This window comes from Betta splendens, chromosome 5, assembly GCF_900634795.4.
Source record: "Betta splendens chromosome 5, fBetSpl5.4, whole genome shotgun sequence".
Classification (NCBI taxonomy): domain Eukaryota; kingdom Metazoa; phylum Chordata; class Actinopteri; order Anabantiformes; family Osphronemidae; genus Betta; species Betta splendens.
Genome location: NC_040885.2, coordinates 13643803 through 13658955, shown reverse-complemented (window position 1 = coordinate 13658955; position 15153 = coordinate 13643803). Strand labels below are relative to the sequence as shown.

Here is a 15153-nt window from a genome sequence, read left to right as displayed (position 1 = left end):
TCCCTTCAATCTTTTTTTCCCATTTCCAGGAAGGGACAGAGGTTCTTTTCCTGCCCGTGAAAGCGTATTATTACTTATTTCATGCAGGAACCCACTAGAAACAAGCTTGTGGCTCCTGACCCATATTTTAAGAAGTGCTGGCCTGAAGTAATGATGAAATTAGGGGTTGTAAGGTTTATTGGATATGCTCTTTGTGTGTCCGTATTGAACGGGCCATCGACACTAACACTTTGTTGCTTTAAAACCATTGCCTGAGAGTCAAACACTTATACTTTTGTTGTGGTCTTTGTTTAGACATTTAAGACTGTAGCTCTGTGATATTTATACTGTGCGTCGGTATAATGACTGATTATGAAAACAATGGCCCTGGTGATGTATTACAATGCTCAGGCCTGGATTACAGTGCACTTAAATGACTTTTGCATATAATGAGTTATTTTTACAACCCTCTCCTCTTTTCCTTCATCATTGTACTGGATTCATCACAGCCCTGTGTGTTTCTGCTCGTGCAGGTTTGTGTAACCATCCTAAACTATAATCTCCCTCACCAGATAGCAGCACTATGTACTTATGGTCTATTTTGGGCAAGTCTGTAACCTGAGAACTACTTCTTATGCGGTCACTACAGGGTTTTGGGGAAGTTCAAGCTTGGTATTGGTGTGTGTGTGTGTGTGTGTGTGTGTGTGTGTGTGTGTGTGTGTGTGTGTGTGTGTGTGTGTGTGTGTGTGTGTGTGTGTGTGTGTGTGTGTGTGTGTGTGTGTGTGTGTGTGTGTGTGTGTGTGTGTGTGTGTGTGATTTGGAAATCTTTGAATCTTGGATTTTGGTCAGTCCTTACTTTTCTACAGGCCTGTTTGAGGGTTAAGATGTGATTTTAGGGCTGAGGTTGGAATTGAGTTTTGGATCATATTAGAGCAAGGGTTAGTCTTCCCTTAGTTGTGATGGTCAGGGTTAGGGTGAGAGGCTGGGGAGTGAGTGTGTATGAGAGAAACAAGAATCTGAAATATATCACACGAATGAGCTAAATTTAAAGGATTCAGTCTCAAATTCTGCAAAGAATTCCAACCAGGTAACTTTGTTCTAGCGCAGATACATGCTTGCATGTTAGAACGGCGCATTGTGTTTTGGCTGATTGGCCTTTGTAAGCATTCAGTCATTAGGTTCTCCGGGTTGGAGAGCTCGACACACGCAAACTCTGAGAGCCTGAAAGGAAATGAATGTCTGCACAGGATGCTCTATCTCTCCTCTGATACCCACCCACAGTCTTTGGCTTGGCAGATGAAGTTATATAAAATACTCAAAACATTCATCCATACAGGGATCAGAGCAATCCTTATTACGTAAGAGGACAAAGAACAAAGAGGAGGTTTTTGTCCATGTGTAGATGAGTCTTACTGTGCTCTGGCTCAACACAACATGGCAACACCATCATTGGTGTGTGTGTGCTGTGCGCTTGCATGTGTCTGTTCCTGCACTCATCAATCTGTCAAACTGCGACTGCCCCAAACAGAGGATGTGTGACCCCCTCAGTACAAAGGGTCTTTCTGCAGATTTCATGTTCCACCTACTCTGACTGGCACTGACAGTAAGTCACAAGACAGAGACTGGGAGAAGAATGTCTCGCTTGTCACAATGGTTTCATCTTGTGACATGAATAGTGATGTGTTATTTGAATACACTGAACCTAAGTCACAGAGTCGCTGTTTGACTATTTCATATATAGACAAATACTTGATATGATTCTGTCCCATAAGATTCAGTTGAGATAAGCAGAGAGGCTTTGTATCATGGATGTGGTTCGCAACACTATGGGGGCATAACCTGTGTTTTTCTAATATCTCTGGGAAAATACAGAACCTTCCAAGAGTGGAGACGGATATTTTAAGGGCTCTGTCTCTGTCATGTCATACACTGACCTCAACTTGAACCACATTCAAGGCTCTATCCTGATATTTTCCTCGTTCTAAAATACTGATGCCTGTGATTCTCAAGAAGATTGTGTGTTTTTTAATGAGAGGCTGAGCATCATCGGATCTCATTCAAATCACAAGTCACAAGCTGCGCTCGGCCCAACACCCACACTGGCCCTGCTCTGCTCGTTGCCTGTCTACATTAAACAGTGTGCTCTGACGGAGAAGTTGATTTAGCTACGCTGGCGCGTCACTCACCAGCTCGGTGAACGTGCACGCAGACACACAGTAACACACACTCCCACGCTCACCAGTCACATGCTCTTTTCTTCCCTTCCCTCTTTCTGTTGCTCACCACACACACACACACACACACACACACACACACACACACACACACACACACGTTTGCTCCTCGAGCGTCAGAGGGGCCCATGTATGTCAAAGCTTTATCCAAACACAGCTACGGTTGCTACATGCTACAATTATTACCAGATGGGCTCGGGGAAACATATTAGGTCTCCCTTTTCTTAAGTTTTTATTAACATGCTGCACGCCCTCCTGTGAGACAGCGAGAGGGAGATACAAATTTATCTGAATTTCAAATTGACGTTTTACGCAATTTAATTTAATTCATTTTCCCATGAAACTAAAATATTTTTCATGTTGCTATGTTGCAAAACATAAACTTTTTCATTGTTTTTTTTTTACATTTCACTTGAGGGACAGTGAAGTAATGAAATGTGATGCCTTGACCAAAGGGTTGGGGGTAGTGCTAACTTACCTGTCCCTTCAATGTCTTAGGGTTAGTTGCTGATTTACTAAAATATAGTCATTGATTGATTATGTTACTTTCTGTTCTGAGAAACTATGGTTGTAAATATTTTCTGACAAAAGCAATAACATTGATAAATCATAAAGTTTGAAAACATGCCCTGTTAGTGATGCACTGGATTCAGACACGCCCCCCCCAGGTTGGAAACAAGGGTGAGTTCAGTCACAGAGATTTCAAACCGTCAAGTACAAACCATGAAAGAAGTTAACAACTCGACACCAATGTTTTAATTGATGTCAGACAGAGAAGAGACCGAGTTAAAGGCTCAGAAGTTGCAGTTTTAATGCTGTATTTTATTGAAAACGGGTTAAACTGGTTAAAGCAATCTGTTTACAGTGTACAGCAGCAAAAATATAAAAAACTAGACAACTCGTGCATTTATTGTTTGTTTTGTTTATTCCTTTGGTGTTTTAAAGACAGTTTGTAAAGTTTGCTGAAGCAATGCGCACATTTAACACATACAGTATATCCTATATGTGGGGTAGCCGTGGCTGTGTGACATCTTTTGGACGGCTAATTATAAATGTGTGTGCATGTCAGCTATGTAGAGAGACGTCACACCTCCTATCGTTTTTGTCTTTACATAGTTTCTCACACACACGCACACACACACACACGCACACACCCCGTGTTTAGGAGATGATCTAAATCTTTGTGCTGCTTTACAGGCTAAATTCAGCAGCTTTGTGTCAGTCAGTGCCTTGACTTATAACCTCAGTTACTAACCTTCCTAACCTTCTCTGGAGTGCTTGAAGGTTAGCTGTATATATTTGGTAGTATGCATTCCTGGGTTTTGCTTGCTCATTGCTCTTTACCTGCAGACTGTCACATTGCCCCTCCTTACTTTCGGTCTATAGAGCATCTAACAAACATAAATATACTTTTGTTTCCCCAAATCCAAACAGAACCCAGATATTTTATACTAAATCTAGTTTTCATGGTTCAAAATGAACCACGGTCCAAACAGGATGTGGGTCAGGTGTTAGTGCTATGTCATATATCCTTGAACTCCTCTTCTCTCCTTCTGTAGCTGTGGTAATATGAGCGTCAGCGCTAGATTAGCTGTTTAGTGTGTTCCCCTGTCACGGCACGCTATATTCAGCAAAATGTGAAACATGCTAGTTAAATATAAATATCAAAAAGGAAGTGATGCTCAAATATCGGATCTAATGAAACAATCCAATAATCATTTGATCACAATACAATAATCACTTTACTCGTTTCTACCTTGGTGGCCTGTATATTATTAATACACTGTTCACTGGGTCAAAGCCGACCAATAGATGTACTGTACATGGGGCGCAGAGGGAACACGTCGCACCATGGACAGCTGTCCTGTGTCTCCAACCCAAAGAAGCTCATATTGAGTTACCAATCATTAATCATAGGGGAGTTATTTTCATAAGTCCTACCTAGACCGTAAAGCCAAACTTTCCCTCGCTGCATGGGAAAACTTAAAGTGGGCCTGCTCCTAAACATGGCTTCTCGCGTCTGGCGCCAGTCAGTCCAGAGTGACGGCCTCTTCTGGCCTGGCAGCTGGCTGCCTGCATGGACAGACAGACAGATGGCCGGGTTGTACAGGCTGAGTAGTAGTCTAGTCGGCCCTATTTAGCTTTTTTTAATGACTATTTCTGTGTCAGTATTAGCGTCGCACGTTTAGAATAGACCTGCACTTCCGCTCCCAGCACCCCACTCGCTCACTCACTCACACATTACAGGGGTCATGAGGCTACAGAGCTACACAGGCCTATCATGCAATACAGGTAATTATATATATATACCCCACTGTTTCAGCAATCTCTCTGTGGTGTTTGCAGTTTTTTTTCCTCATCCAAATCCAGAAAATCTCATTTCAGGCCACTATTTTCTTGTTCTTGCAAAAGAATGAAATGTTAAACCCAAAATGGTTCACTATTGGCGAACAGGGAACACGCTGACATTCATTTTCACATTTAATATCCTAGCAACCAAAAAAACAACAAAAAAAAACAGCACCATTGATTGTTTCAGGTTCAGGTGTGATGGTAGAATGAGTTCAGGTGCAGAATGAATTAAAAACGTTATCAGTTGCTCACACGGTGTTTGACAATTTAGAATGGAAAGTCACTGTGCTTGTAACCATCTTATGTTGACTCAAATGGTAGATTTTAGTGTGCTTCATGTGGGGGTCGCTGTATGAAATGGAATATCTCAAGGAGCAGCGCTGTGCTCTTTGTGCTGACATCAGCTCAGCGTAGTCAGAGAGCTGTCTGTGTGAACACGGACCTAATGCTTGATTATTGTGCATGAGCTTGGACAACCTGAGTCCTCTTTGAGGGCAACTTGACACACATTAATGCATACAGTATCTTTTTCTTGCCTGAAATATTGTGTATCTTGTTCTATCTGTCTAAAACAACCTATTTAGCTATTTACTGTGGAGTACATGTACTGTTTGTTTATTCATTTCTTTATTGTCTTTGAATTTGTCAAGGACCAGACTGTTGTTTCTCTGCTGGTAGTTCAGCTAATCTTAAATACAGGAAAACTCCACATCTGCTCAGGACACAGATTAGAGCCGTGTGAATCCTGTGCAGTCTGATTGTGGCCTGCTTGACTCATCACAGGTAATCTGCCCCGGAGCTCTGGCCTGGCCTGAAAAGGAAACACACACACACACACACACACACACACACACACACACACACACACACACACACACACACACACACACACTGTACTTCTGGCCACAGTTTTAGTTCTTATCTTTTGTCCCCTGAAGCCGTTCAGCCCAGCACATGGAGGCCTGTGATAGCATCAGGCCTCCAGTGTGTTTATATGTGTGCTCTCATGTACACACATCTACAACAGGCTAAATTTCCTCGGACACTATTTTCCACGCAACATTACGACAATATGGGAAATTGCACGCTATGCTGGATGTGTGAATGCAGCTGTGAAATGGGATCTACACCGAGATTATTTAGTATATAGTCAATATTATTATCAGTTCAAAAGTTAATGACAGTATGTTGATAATTGTGACCTGGGAACAGTAAAATGACCGGTTGCCTTATTAGGAGTTCAAAACTCAAAGTCAAAAAAAAGTTTCCATCGTTTAATTAACAGTTCAAAACGGTCTTTGTAATGAAAACAGTGCTTTTTAAGTGTCAGATCAAAAGATGTCCTCTGTGGCTGTGGTTTACTGGGTCCTTAGCCTTGTTAACCCTCCTTGTTAGGGCTTGTTGCACCATAAAGACCAGCTAGTTTGAGGTTTGCTCTCAGGTCTGACCTTTTCATACAGCAAAGAAAGAAAAGGGACACTATTGATTCCTTAGGTTGTATTCTCAGTGTGTCCATGCATGCCTACATGCGTGCATGTGTTTGTTCATGTGCCTGCGGGGCCCTCCTTGTGTTTGAATGCTCCTCTGACCACACATCACTTGGCTTTGACTCACAGCTGTAATTAAACCTAGGGCAGGTCTGAACGGGCAACACGCACGCATAACAAGCGCACGCCGCCTCTGAAGTTGATCTGTTATTGCCATTTGGTTAGTTGCACACTCAGAACGGTTCATTAAATAGGGTTTATAGTGGTTGCACACACAGGCTAATGCCTCAAAGGCGGCAACAGCTGCATCTAAATGCAGACTTTTCATTTTGTACTTCATAGCAATTGTCTCAGCAGTAAACAGTAATCAGTAAAAATTAATTGTAACATTTTTATATTGTCATAAAAATAGATTTGGAAATGTAAAGATTTTACAAACTTCTTCCAACTCCAAACTTGCGATGTTGTGAAACATGTGTGACTCAGAAAATGTGTTGATAACCTTCTCTAGTATACAGGATATGGGGCTCTGAGGGGGTAAATGCAGGGGGCAAGGGAAATGAGGGCTGTCACATTAAGAAGGAGAAAACATAGACGCATAGAAAGTCCAAAGAGACCAGGATTCAGCTGAGAGAGGAGTTCTGTGAATGTTTAATATGAGCTGAGCGCTCTGACAGCCAGATACATTGTCCCTAGAAAGCTAGAAATAGCACGAATGCAAGGGCCAAATAAACAAATACTGAAGACAGAGTTAAGGACGTGGAGGGAAAGTGGTCCTGCGTGCATCTCGGGAGAGAGAACAGGACCCAGCTGTTGCTCTGCAGGCCACCACACCCAGCCGGGAGAGACTCCGCTTGTTGTTGTAGCTGGCCTTTATGGCTCGAAGGGAAAAAGAGGCAGAAAGAGGATGAGATAGTGGCGGCGATGGAGTCGGGCCGACTTTTAGTGAAGAGAAGAAAAATAAGAGCAAACGTCCGCCCTTTTATTAGGGAAAAGGAAAAGGAGGGCGAACGGGAGAGGATGCGGCGCCACTTCCTGGTTTGCTGTGTCTCCATTAGGAGGTTCTGGTCCAAGGTCTGCTATCAGGGAGTGTTGTGAGTGTCAGCGCTTTGTTTGATTACCCCAAGACTCAGGAGTTTATGACAACACAGCCAGGGGACGTGACCTCAGCTGGGACCTCCACACCGACCCCGTTCCCACCAGAATCCCCTCGTTGCCTCTCGTGACCCGTGTCAAGTCGCTTCTGCTCGCAGCCGTCTCATCCTTCACTTTCACCCTGGCTTTACTTCCTGAGCCTCTCAGGCTTCGCTGTCTTCTCTGCCGCGTACTTTACCTCCTGTATCTGCTGTGACGCACCGTGATTTTGGTTCAACAAAAATAAGACTATTCTTTAAACTATTCCATATATAAAACTGTGGTGATGAACAACATTGTATATGTTGTAATGAACACAAACTTGTTGGATCTTTTTCAATAATATGGAGTAGATTTGTGCTTGTTTTAAGGTTAGGTTTTTTACTGATGAATACACGCAGCAGTCACTCACTCTCTATGATTCATATTAGGTCATAGTTATTGGCTTTATTGTTATGTGGGTGTGTGGGTCGCTTTTTTATCTAACCCAGGGAATAGGATGTGTTGAAGGTTAGGTTTGTAGGTGCTTATCATCCTTTCTCCACCCATGTCCTCTTCCTGTCTCAGGCCTCGGTGAATGGACTAACACACACACAAACGCACACACGCACACGCACGCTCACACACACACACACACACACACACACACACACACACACACAGAAACTCTCGCACATCTACTCTGTGGCCTGTTCACCGTGTTCCCCCCTGAGAGCTGCAGCCCTGGAACAATAAAGGCTCCAGAGAGGAACACAGAGGATCGCTGTACGAAATGGAATATCTCAAAATGATTATTTAAAAGCCACGAAGTGGGGGTTTGGATTGAACTTGTTGGGTTTTTGTCAACATAAAGAACAGCGAGAGCAAAGTATCGAATCCGTATGTTATGACTTTTAATTGATTACATTTTTAATTCACTTAGATCATAGGTTCACAGCAGGTTCAATATATTTATGTCTTGTTTTGTCCAACCAAAAGTCAAGACCAGTCAAAAATTAAAGCCAGTGATCTTCAGTTTGCAATGATCAAAGCCCAAGGACTCTATTGCCAAATTTAGAAGTTTTCCAAGTGTTACTGTTGCTTAAATGCTTCTGTAAGGTTCATGGACTCGCAGGATTTATTGTACCCTTGGGGTCTTGGTTGTTGCTGAGATGTGGCATAGTCAGTCTGTGTCCCTGATGACTCAACATGTGCCAAAGGCTTAAAGAATAAAAATAAATAGTATTGGATGTCTAGACTTAATCTAGGTTTTGCAATTTTTCATTGGACTGGACATCCAAATGTGACACATCTTTGAATGTTGATCATGCAGCAACATCTTATATCCAGTGAGGCATCTGGAAAGATTTTGTGAAACTGGTGTTTTGTTTAGACTTTTTCCTGCCAAGCAGCATTAGCCAGAGCTCTGATAATGTTTTGGAAATGTATAAGAAAAGGCATTAGAAGCCTTCAGTAGTCCGTCGTTACTGTTGGATGCTTTAGACTGTGGAGTAGTAATGAGCTGAAAATGAGGTAAGTACAGCGAGATGACAAAGTGTTTGCTTTAATCACAGTTATTGTAGTCTTCATCAGATGCACTAATTGTAAGGAAAATGTGTGTCTTGGTCGGAGGCTGCTTCCAAAAAAAGAGAAGATTGACTTTGGCCCCAGGGTGTCTGCTGCTATTTGCTTTTGTAAGTACTGAAATTGGCATCTGGGTTTGGTGCATTGGTTTTATCTCCGTGTATGTTTGGATTGCACAAGGAGCATGGCCAATATTGCGACATGAATTCCTCCATCAGCACATGGCCGTGGTTTTGGGTTGTGAAGTGGCCAGTGTTCATAAAGCTGGTGATCTATCATGCTTTGCAACGGTCACCTCCGTCGTCATTATTCTGCCTGTAGAAAGAAAGATGGTTTGGGATATTTGTGGGACAAAGTGCAAATCGAATCTTGTAGTGCAACATCTATTTGTTCCAATTGTCTGTGAATCACAGTGAACCGAGTTCAATAAGGCCTTTATTTTGCTTTAAACTGGCTCCCTGCCAGTAAAACCACTACTATGTTCTTGGTTGCTCTACGTGGCCACTCGTCAGCGTCTTTGTGAACACTCGTTTCATGTGTGTTTGTGATCATTTTAGCGAAGCACTGACAGATGAGACAAGAACGGGTTTAAACCTCTTAATCCCAGTTTATCTTTTTACTGGAACTTAGAGTGACACACTGTCTCGCCAAACCAACACTGAGCCTTCTTTTTCAACCAATGACAAGTCCAGCAGCCATTTACCATAAATTGCGCAAGAGTCATAATACATCAGACACGTTACTTAATTACTTAATAGACTTAATGTGTAATCCACAAAGACAAAATCTGCTGTCTAGCTCCAAACAAATGGTTTCATAATGTTTCCTTGCCCACCAGACCTTAAAGCATGGAATGGTGGCCACTCAGAAGTTGACGAGACAACTAAAATGTTCTGCATAGATGAATGTTGTATAGGTACCGTGAGTTTTCTTTGCTTTTACCGAAAGGCTGAGGTTCCAGCTAAATCTCATGAAGCTTCTTTCTGTTCTACCACCTTTGGGTCAGCAGGCACGCACGCACGCACACACACACACATACACACCTGGGTTTAGGTGTTTCCCTGTGATGTGAATGTTTCCAAGATGAGAGAATTGTAGTGAACGTAGTGGAGATAAATTAAATGAGGAGAAAAAGAATTAAGGCATTTGTCAAGTAGTTTGAAAATAAACAGCAAAAACATATTTCTTAAACTTGGTGGTAACATTATTGAAAAGAAACAACTGCAAACATTAACTTCATATAGTGTTTGTTTCTCCCTGTCAAGGCAGCTGTTGGTTTTTCTCTCTCTTCCTGATTTCAGTCCTTCCCTCTGGATGAGATGGATGAAAGGATCTCTAGCCCCACCGTTATCCTAAATCATCACAGGCACCCCACTGGTTTACAGATTCATGGCCCACATCCCTTTGTGAAATTCAAACTAATGCGACTGAAGGTGGTGGTAGTTACACAGGCAGAAGCGGCAGAGGACCCACTGTTAGGCAGAATAGGACGGGAAGGAGTGTGTGTTTGTAGGAGCCAGTTCTGCATGTGCTCAACTCTGCCAGATATTCAATTTGTGATATGAAGAATCATCAGTTCCTGGTATAGTTCTGAACACAGTGACCGTATGGATGTCTCTAATTTGATGTAGTGCTGACTAAGCTGCTTTCAGGCACGCACCTCACTACATCCAGGAAACAACCAAATGAGAGTCATGCTGTATCAGATTTCTGCAGGTTTCTGCAGCACATCCTGTGTTAAATGGTCACAGTTCATTCAAGTTAAATAACACAAATTAAAGAACATCAAAAGACCAACATCAACATTCATCATATGTAAGTAACTGTTGCTGATATTTATTGTATTGTAATGTAATGTAGTTTAGAGCTAGAAAACATAACCTCATAAACACATAATAGTTGCCACCCAAACCTCCCTTCAGACATTTTGATTTCATTTGTGCCATGATACACATTAGTTTTTTAGTTCAGATTCATACAAATATCTACAGTTAAACCTAAATGAATCTTTCTGTTATATACTCAGATCTATAACAAACCCAATCAAACCATGAGTTTACTTTTTCGGTCCGGAGTTTAGAGTTTGTTTATTGTACGTCTCACGCGTATGCGTAATGAGATGTGTCGGTTGCAGTCTTTACAGTTTGTTCTGTTTATCCAGCTTCATAAAAACTCACATACAGTTAATTCAGTGACGGAGGTTCACTCAGTTTTAGCTTCTCTCCGTTCAGCAAACAGCCTCTGTTGTTTCCAGCAGCCAGAAACCACAGCAGTGTGTGTGGTCCTCTAACTGCATATCAGATGGAGCCAGTCTCCATGATGAAAGCTCGACTTTGCACTTCGTGCTTTGGTGTCAGTGCTAATATGTAAAGCACATGTGTGTTTAATAGCAAAGCCCATCAGTGGTTGTGTAGCGTTGCCGAGATGAATGACTTTAGAGCCTGGATTCCCACTGGGGCCACCCGCACATGGCACGTGTTCCTGTAAATAGCCTCAGTATTGTGATTCTGCTGCCTAAGGTGCAAAAACGGAGCCATCTGCCTGAAAACGGTGGCGTTGTAAAATTCGTGCCCGCTCTGGTGGGATTCATTTTTTTTCTAGTGTGTTGTTTTGATCAGGTCTGCAGAGCAGTGAATGTGGTCAAAGACCCTCATGCCGAGGCTTGTGTTGTATCTGTCGGGGAACAATAATCAGCAGTAGCAGAGAGTTGGCCGACTCCACCAGCCAACGCTTCCAGCTAAAACCTCTTCTTTTTGATCAGATCCAAGCCTTGTTTCAACAACTAGCCTGGATTATACTTGTCATATCAGCTGGAGCCCAACTGATTAGAAACACAAACACATTTACCCCGTGATTATATGCAGCTTATCGCTGGACCTTATGAAACATCCAGCAAGCCTGCATCGACTCAAGGTCCTGAAGCGATAAGGCTGCTTCAAAGTTAAAGATGTGTCGTCGATTGTGTTTCTGCCAATCCCTTTGAGACGCTGTCATGGTGAATGTTTGTGTATGTGTGTAGTGTCCTGGCAAACGAAGACCAAGGTAGGACTGCAGCTGATGACCAATTGTTTGACGTCTCGTTCGTTTTAATGGAGAGACACGAGATCACTGAGCTAGAAGTGCTATGGAAAACAATAATAACAAAAAAATTCTCAGCTGATTATCTCATGAGACCCAGCACGTACTTCAGACCTCTGTTTGTGGCCTCAGTGCAACCTGCAAACACAATAATCCCTAATTGTGTATGTAGCAAACTACCACAGCTGCAGGTGCCGCGTCCCATCTAAAGGTGGATTATGTACTTCCTGACCAGCAAGGAGCAACATGTGTGGTTGGTCGTCTTCCCGTGCAGCTAGTCTCCATCAAGCTTGCAGATGGTTGATTGACCTACAAGAAATAATGATGAGGGAATAACAAGATGGTGTAGCTGATTGTGGACTTCCAACACACGCACCAAACAGAGCCCGACAGCTAACGTAATAATGTTAGCTGTATAATAATGATAATAATAACATAATACCTTCACTGTTTCACATTTAGGGCCACATTATTTGTTAACTCTGAAAACATAGGTTTGTCAATTTTATGGGCTCTATAATAAGACAGAAACAAAAAGTAATACAATAAAAGTACAATGTAAGTAAATGGTTGAGAAACATCTCAACTATTCAGTTGTGCTTTAAAGTTGTCGACTTGAGTTTGCCAGAGCTTTTCAGGTTATATAAGGTCTCTCCCCCCTCTCTAATTTTGTACAAAAAGATTCCTTAACACACACACACACACACACACACACACACACACACACACACACACACACACACACACACACACACACACACACACACACACACACACACACACACACACACACACACACACAGCATCACTGCAGCATGGCAGTGGTCCAGAGCGGGGATCCAGTGTCGCTTTGTTTCAAAGGGCCCTTTTTTCTCTGTCCTTTTGATGCTCGCTCCTCAGCAGCAGTGGAGCAGAAATGCTGAACGTCCGGCTACGATATGAATTTGTCCCCGATTCTCCACAGCGCCGTGCAACATTGAACGAAGAGCACCCAGTGACTGGAGGATAGAAAAAAAACCCTCCTCAGGACAATTAATATGTAAAACCAAAACAACCTGAACTAAAATAGTGGTGTTCAGGTCGTATTGCAAGTTAGACAAGTTTGTTTGCCTGTCAGGACAAAGTGGCATTTGGACAAATTAATTAGCTGAGTCTCAATAAATACTTGAATACAGAATCTGGCTGGAAAACAGAAGAGGGTGTTTGTTATTTTGGCCTAGTTTGCTGGAGTCTAATGCTAGGCTACGCTAACTGCATGTTACTCCTACAGCATGAATGCTGGATTTATGTTCTCTGTATCTCTGTTTTGGTTAAAAATTTAAAAAAATCATTTCATGCAGAACAAGACATGAGCTGTATTGACCTAATGTGGGAGTGGTTGTTGGAGTTGGTAATTAAGTCATTAAACAGAAGCATAAAGTGTCCAGGAAACACGTTTGTGAGTGGATGATAATTGTAGTAATTAGTCCTGGAAATAATCAAACCTTATAATTATTTCTCGTTCTCCTTTTTAAGATGTGTCAGAACATGAATTTTCTTACATTTTTTCTTGACTGTTAATCACATATGTATTCACTAGGTGACCCTATTAATGTATTGGGGCGACTTGTGTGCGCATACCTTTGCTTGTGTGCATTTTTTCTCTTTGGAATTCAGAGGTTTAGTTAGAACGTAGCCGCCGCAGTGGAATTCACACTGGAGCGCTTTGATGAAGCAACTTGTTCAAAGGAATGCAGCGTGTATGTGTCAGAGCTGTGTGTGCGTGTGTACACACTCAGTCATGTGTGTGTTAGAGGTATGTGAATTACGTCTTACAGACAGGGAATGTGAGGAATCTGCTGCCACGGGAAGGCTGCTGTTTACTGACACAGTGTTGCAAAGGAGGTGTGTGTGTGTGTGTGTGTGTGTGTGTGTGTGTGTGTGTGTGTGTGTGTGTGTGTGTGTGTGTGTGTGTGTGTGTGTGTGTGTGTGTGTGTGTGTGTTCTTGCATAGTAAGGACATTGTAGTATTGTGGAGACGATTAGGTGATCCTTAACTTTAAAGAGCATTTTAAAGTTACTCTTACTGATGTGTGTGTGCAACTGCTGCTGTCACTTCAATGTGTGGGTCCTTTTTGTCATCATGAGGAGAAAAACATCTTTAAAACACTATTATATTGTTGATAACTTGAATGAAAGCTTATGGCCTTGTGTAATGTGCATGCAGCACCTTGTGTGCTGCAAATAATGAGTGAACCGGATATGTTTGACATTAACATTAACAATTTTTATTAAGTTAATTCTTGTCTTGTGCATGAAATTTAATATTGGAAAGAAAACGCCCTCAATAGTCCGATCCCAGTGACCAATCTTCAGTGAAGGCCACACAGAAGTGGTAATGTTTGGTAGTTTGCATTGACAAATGACCATTTCTTTTTTTCTTTTCTCATCAGATTTGGGACATGAGCGATGACGAGAGCATCTGAAGGAATCCACTATTAAAGTCGGAAGTCCTCACGCATCATTCCATGCTTCTATGTGTTTCCTTTCAGTGACGACAATGAGAATGAACTCAGTAAGAACTCTCTAGATTCAAATCCAAGCAAATTAAAAAAGAGCATTTACAAGCTCAAACTTCACAATCAATTAGTTTTTCACTGTTAAACAGATCAGTATTCCACATAGTGTATGAAGCTGATGCGTCTGTGACAGTCAACATATCAACTGTGCAGAGTCTACAGTAGATACACAACAATACCAGAAACACTCCTTATTTGCCTTTAGTGACTTTATTCTGTCTAAAAAAGCTTCACAAATTTCACAAAAAACATTTCCCAATCTGGTCTCATGTTCAGTCTGGAAAAGACAAATTATAATGAAAATACAGAAACTGAGACAACTGTCCTTCGTCTGTTCACACTGTGATGCAAACAGCAGTTTATACTAAAAACAAACTCGGTTCAGTTACAGTAGCAGGTGTCACTGTGCATCAACTGGTGCTTTCTGATTTAGACTGGTTCAGTGATTGCAGACAACCTGGAACTGAAACCTGCAGTTCAAGCCTGCGAAGATCTTTATACTTTGTGTCGTACATGTAAAACACGTCTTTTCATCCTGCTTTGGAACTAACGTGTGACACAGCATTGTCACTGTAAGTGCAGCTTTCAACTGCTTTGTGGATTTTTATGAAAAAGGATTATGGCAAAAACATTTCTGGAAAGCTTCACATTAACATAACTAAAGCAGTTTTCCTTGTTCTACTCTGTAAATCTTTGAATAAAAAAAAAGAAACAAAATGTAATGTCTTTTATTATTTTTGTGTTCTGTAGCTTCACATTGTTACTGTAT

At 41.8% G+C, this 15153-nt stretch overlaps 1 protein-coding gene across 1 annotated transcript in view; it reads left to right on the top strand.

Annotated features, from left to right (window-relative positions):
• atg7 (ATG7 autophagy related 7 homolog (S. cerevisiae)) overlaps positions 1–15101 on the top strand; it is a 37086-nt gene extending 21985 nt beyond the window's left edge. Inside the window, exon 19 of the mRNA XM_029149695.3 lies at positions 14259–15101. Coding sequence (XP_029005528.1) covers positions 14259–14291 — 33 coding nt within the window. The 3' untranslated portion in view covers positions 14292–15101. The remainder of the gene's footprint in view (positions 1–14258) is intronic.
• The last annotated feature ends 52 nt before the right edge of the window (positions 15102–15153 follow it).